At 41.2% G+C, this 6,000-nt stretch overlaps 1 protein-coding gene across 1 annotated transcript in view; it reads left to right on the top strand.

Annotated features, from left to right (window-relative positions):
• The window catches only part of LAMB1 (laminin subunit beta 1), a 58,089-nt gene that overhangs the window by 25,909 nt on the left and 26,180 nt on the right, over positions 1-6,000 (top strand). Inside the window, exons 18-22 of the mRNA XM_075599733.1 lie at positions 168-372; positions 1,087-1,230; positions 1,894-2,125; positions 2,765-2,928; positions 5,050-5,274. Coding sequence (XP_075455848.1) covers positions 168-372; positions 1,087-1,230; positions 1,894-2,125; positions 2,765-2,928; positions 5,050-5,274 — 970 coding nt within the window. The remainder of the gene's footprint in view (positions 1-167; positions 373-1,086; positions 1,231-1,893; positions 2,126-2,764; positions 2,929-5,049; positions 5,275-6,000) is intronic.

The following is a 6,000-nucleotide window of genomic DNA, read 5'->3' as shown; positions in this document are numbered from 1 at the left end:
CTGTCCGTCTACTACATGTGATCATTTGCTACACAACATTAGCATTTTCAATGTATGTCATTGCCTCTAGCTGGAAAATCATATGTACTTGAATTAGCTGTGCATACTAATTATATAATCTATGCCTATCTCCTATGCTAAGTAAAGCTGTGACCCTGTTTGTACAGATTGTTTTGTTGCCTCATGTCAAGTCCTTTGACATATTTAACATGGGAGGCACAGGAGGTGATGTCACCACAAACACTGCCTGGCAAACGTTCCAAAGATACAGATGTCTGGAGAATAGCCATAGTGTTGTGAAAACCCCTGTCACTGACGTCTGCAAGAACTTCCTCTTCAGCATTTCTGCTCTCTTACACAAGGGAGCACTGGGTATGCGTGTCTCTTTTACGTATGTTTATATAAACCCCTGAAGAAGGTTCCTCTGGGGACCAAAATGTCAGGCTGTTGTTGTATGGCACAATAAACACTTTACACATACCTTGTTGTGCTGATATTTTGATCACTTTTGCGATCTGACATTGTAACAATATTTTTTTTTACCGTACACGGAATATGCCTTGTAAGGCACCCAGAAGTGAGTGCGGCCATATTGAAGCTCTCTCTTCCCCCCCCCCCCTCTCTCTGGCTTTGTGTGTATCTATATCTATCTATAATCAAATGTCAATCACTGTAGGCACATTCTCAAATGTGTAAAGCAATAGACTGTCGTGGGCATATCAGTCATAAATAATCATACATCAACCAAATCTGGGACTCAAAGAGGATAAAGCATATCAGGATAAGATACCTTGATGTACTGTATCCATTCTTCTGAACCACTGATTTGGGTGATGATCTATATTGAAACTGTAAATGGTTTCCCCCTGTGTTATTAAAGCATCTGTAAACAGAAGTGCTGCAACGGGAGAGCTCTGATAAGTTATAGAGATGCTTGTAATAATAGGCTGTTTTATCTCGCCATCTTCTTCCTGACAAAATATTTACATATTTGAAAAATACACAATTGATATATAAAATGTCGATTTTGGTTTGGAGATTTGTTTGTTGCTATGTATTTTTATCATATTTTATTTTACTGTCCAGAATGTCATTGCGATCCTCAAGGCTCCTTAAGCTCTGTGTGTGACCCGAATGGTGGACACTGCCAGTGTCGGCCAAACGTGGTTGGAAGAAACTGTGACAAATGTGCTCCTGGAACTTATGGCTTTGGACCCAACGGATGCAGACGTACGTTCTTTTTTTAACTCCATCCAGTTATTTTATTTTGTTCATACCTGTGCTTATGTACATATGGATTTCTTGCGTATGGAATGAATAAGGCATAATATGGATCAGGAGCGCTGTTTTCTGTGCTGTCTTCATTTTCTAAATGTTTTCGACCTATGACGAATCTAAGGTGCATTATTCAATGATGTTAATGCTGCCTAGACTGATTTATTACTAATATTTATTTTTCATTGTGGTAGCAAAACTTAAGATGGGAAGGAAATTGGAGTGAATGAGCTCACTTCGAGGTAGACCACTACTTCTGTTTAGTGGAAAGGTTATCAAACATTGATTTCACAAGGAAAGTCATACAATCCATTTCCAAGGTGTTCTAAAGCTTTACTAGTTACATTTATAAAAATTCTAGTGAAGCTGACATTAAATATTCCGTTACTACAACATGTTACCTTTACAATTAAGGTGTTTGGTTTCATCAATAATACAGTGGAACACATAGTAAGTCTGCACCCTACAGGAATATGGAAAACACAGTGAACCCCTGAAAACGTGAATGACCCCCTAACGGGGAATGCACCTTCACACAGGGTTCTGATTGGTCAAATGTATATTTAAAACTGCTTCATCATTGCGATGTATTATATATATCCCTGTATGTGTTTTCAGCTTGTGAGTGTGATGTGAAGGGATCCTCTCATTCTTTCTGCCACCCTGTGACTGGTCAGTGCCCATGTATTCATGGAGCTTTTGGACGACAGTGTGACGGGTGCCTCGCTGGTTACTGGGGATTCCCCAGCTGTCAGCCGTGCCAGTGCAATGGACATGCTGATTACTGTAATCCACTTACAGGAGAGTGCATGAACTGTAAGGATCACACTGAAGGTTACAGTTGTGAAAGGTAATCAACTTTGTTTAATAACACATTCAAATGGAAGAAATATATTATTTTGACATTCTGGTGGTAGTACTCTCCACTGTAAATCCTTCAACCTGTATAGAGATAACAGTTTATTTATTACAGGACTGTGCTACTTTACAGGTTATATTCAGGGTTTTTTTTTAAGCCACACAATGCTATGCTTTATTTTTGTACTTGCATCTTATTTCTTATTGACATCCTTTTTAATTTCCTGTATTAGGTTGGGCAGTAACTGCTTGGTAGTTTTTCATTCCTGAACATTGCTCTCCAGTAGTTCTCGGTTTTGAATTTTATATCAGGTGAAAGCATTTTTTTGCAAACCTTTCCTGGAAATCGTTGCCTTTATCAACTGCGTCGTCTCTCAGCCCTTGTGACGGACGGAGTTTCTGCTGCATTCTTTCTTTAGTTTTGTGCTCCAAACAGAAACAGTCAGCATTGTATTCCACGTATGTTTTTATTATTGCTCTTTTTGCAGTCGCTCTTTTGGCTGTAAATGTGCAGTCTTAAAATAAATATATATCGTGAAACAACTGTTCCGGTGCTAGAGAATGTGTGGTTTGGCTTTATTGCACCTCCAACTATTGCTAAGTGGGGCATCTCTACATGCTTCCCTTTTAGATGTGTCTCTGGCTATTATGGGGACTCCAGGCTGGGGTCAGGAGATCACTGCAGACCTTGCAATTGTCCAGATGGTCCAGGAAGTGAGCGGCAGTTTGCCAGCGGATGTTACAAAGACCCTGCAACCTTGCAAGTTGTTTGTTCTTGTAACTTAGGATACTCGGGTAAGCATGTACACATATATAGGGATGTCCATGTACAGTAGAAACAAAGTATTAGTTTAACAATGGTCTGAGTTTAGTTTGATGTTCCTTATAAATAGCTATTCTCAGTGTTCGACAAACCTATACATTTGCTCGCCCCGGGCGAGTGGATTTAACCTCCGGGCGAGTAAATATTGGCCCAAGCAGCACACGTTTGGTACTAGGTGGCGAGTAGATTTTTTTGTGTGGCGAGTAGATTTTTTGTTGATTTGTCAACCACTGGCTATTCTAATAACTAATTGGTGCAGTACAGCAGGAGTGTGAAAGGTAATAACTAATTTTCAACAGGTCCTATTAAATTCATAACTTGTCAAGTAATCCTTTCTCTTCCACTTTCTTGAAAAAAATCAAAAAGTTGGATAAGGCAAAAAGCAAAAATAAGCAAACACCAACTGAAATGGCTGGATTGACATTTCCTTTCATTTCATATTTGATATGGACATATACTTTAAGAAATCTTGATAACTGCCTTTTGTCAAGTGCTTAATAAAACAAGTTTCTTTCACCTCATAAATCACATGAAAGCCAATAAGGAAAAATTGCAGAAATATTTGTATCAGAGCCAAGATGTCACAGGATGAAATTGTAGGTGCTGCATTCTACCCACAGTGGGGCAGATGTCTGATCTGTCAACCTCTGCATACATACTGTAGTGTCAGGTACTTGTATATGTGAAATAAACTAAACGCAGTCAAATGTAAATAAAGTTGCATTCTCCATTTAATATTTTGAGGATCAAGTACCTACATAGTTTACATAACCTTCTTAATTGTATAAGTAGCCTTTAAAATGCAAAGGCATATTGCCGAAAACCAATACTGAACTTCTCTGCACCCTTGCATCAAAGTGATTGATTGATTTAAACAGAATAGCTGCTCCCTGACATGGGAGAACAGGACTAATACCGGAGATCAATATCGCCAGGCAGAACACGAGAGTTTATAACATTTATTTATTGGAAAAGTATATCCACAACTATACAAACACACATACCCACCTAGGGAAACTGGGGGATACTCTGCATACCTAGTTGCAGGACCCTCCATGCAGAGATTTCACCTGTTCTCTTTTCTTGCCCAGTGCCTTCAGGACTAGTTTTCAGGCCTGAGACCAACACTGCAGTTTCTCCCTGTCACAGCAACAACATCTGTAAGGCCAAGTTCAGGGTGGCTGCTACGGACGCTTGCGTTCGTGCGCAACTCCCCCGCGTGCTCCTGAAGCCCGGCGATCTGTGCCCAGGCTGCAGGAGTTGGGTCGCAGCGTTTGGGGGCGGGGCGAACGTGTCACAGTGCTGGTTCGCTGAACCAGCTCACGTGACGCGACTGCCGTCCCAAATATAATTTCGGGTTGTAGCGGCAAAATGTAGCAGTGTCAACACTGCACTTTGCCGCCGGTGGAGTTTTCAGTTTGAACACTCCCACTGAACAACCCGAACTTGCGACGGACGTGTGCGAGCACGCAAGTGCGCGAACGTCGCGTAGCAGCCACCCTGAACTCGGCCTAACTCTCTGCAGGCTCTGCATCCTAGGGGTCTTCCTCCCACCTTTTTATACACTTAAAACATAATATTGCAACACTCAGGGTCATGCCCAGGCCCTGATTGGTGGGTAGAAATGCAACATAACAAGGATGCAGGGAAAGGTCACAGACCAAGTTGCAACAATTCTCCTGCAAACATATTAACCCCTGATTCCTGAGGTGCTGGAACCAAGCAAAGACATACATACTGTATATACATAACATATAATACAATACCAATGTATTACTGACAGGAGTAATGGCAGACTTAACCTTTATTAACAGCAGCCATAATTACCCATACCGTCACACCCCCCCATGGCCACTGAATCCAATGTTTTACCAAATAGTTTCTCATGGCAACTTCTCCAAAGCCAACATACTGGTTATATAATAGTTCTTACTGCGTGCCCTGGTTGTGTCCAGGTGTAAATTGTGCTAAATGATTATATTATTGTGTACTGCTCCAGATATCTGGTAATGAGGTTTACAATCAACTGCACCCCTCACTATAAATGGGTGATGTAAGGAAATGCCCTCATTGCTTTTGTTTCAATCCTGTAGGAAGCCGGTGTGATGAATGTGCTGCCGGTTTCTTTGGAAACCCTGAAGAGAACGGTGGCGTCTGCCAGCGATGCCAGTGTAACAACAACATAGACATGTCTGATGTACACGCTTGTGATAAACATTCAGGATTGTGTCTGAAGTGTCTGCATCACACGGAGGGTGAAAACTGTCACCAGTGTCAGTTGGGTTATTACGGCAACGCAGTTCAGCAGGATTGTAGAAGTAAGGACGTTTATTTTATTTTTTTTTGTATGCCCAGTATTCGTATTATATTCAAGCCAAGATGTGAAAACTCTACACCGGGAGATTTGGACGGTGTGATTTTATATATTATAACGGCAAACTGTATATTCAACCCTTAGGTGTGTAATATAGTCCTCGCTGTTGTGCGTGCGGATGCGCGTCTGGCGTGCGCATTTAGCTGCTAGGGTGCAAGCTGTTACACGTGCGGTTAGGGGGCGTGACACTGACGTCACAGCGTTAGGCCGCGCTGTGATTGGTTCGCAGCGTGGCTTCAGCGCGAAAATACAATTTTATTGTATTTTCCCTGGTCTGCCGCACCACCGCTCACGGCCGTGCGCGCGCCTGTCTGAAGTATAGCAACTGTGGGCTCATACCCTGCAATTATAATTGACGCGAGCACAGTAGCGCATGCGCGTGGACTATATTACACGCCTTAAGTATAAAAGGATTTATATAACTGTTAGTCGTAGACCTCAAAAAGTTAAAAAAAAAATAACGCAAAACACCTTTTATAGTAAAACTATTTAATAATACATTGTATATATTTTTCTTTAAGGTTTTACAAATAGTTATTAACATTGAAATATTGGCCAATTGTATTTTGGTTTTATCTGCTTATTTAATAGTGTGTGTGTGTGTGTGTGTGTGTGTGTGTGTGTGTGTGTGTATACCATGCTCATTTGACTACACTAAAAAAACACAACA

The sequence above is a fragment of the Ascaphus truei genome, chromosome 5 (assembly GCF_040206685.1).
Source record: "Ascaphus truei isolate aAscTru1 chromosome 5, aAscTru1.hap1, whole genome shotgun sequence".
Lineage (NCBI taxonomy): Eukaryota > Metazoa > Chordata > Amphibia > Anura > Ascaphidae > Ascaphus > Ascaphus truei.
This window is presented reverse-complemented; position numbering and strand designations above follow the sequence as displayed.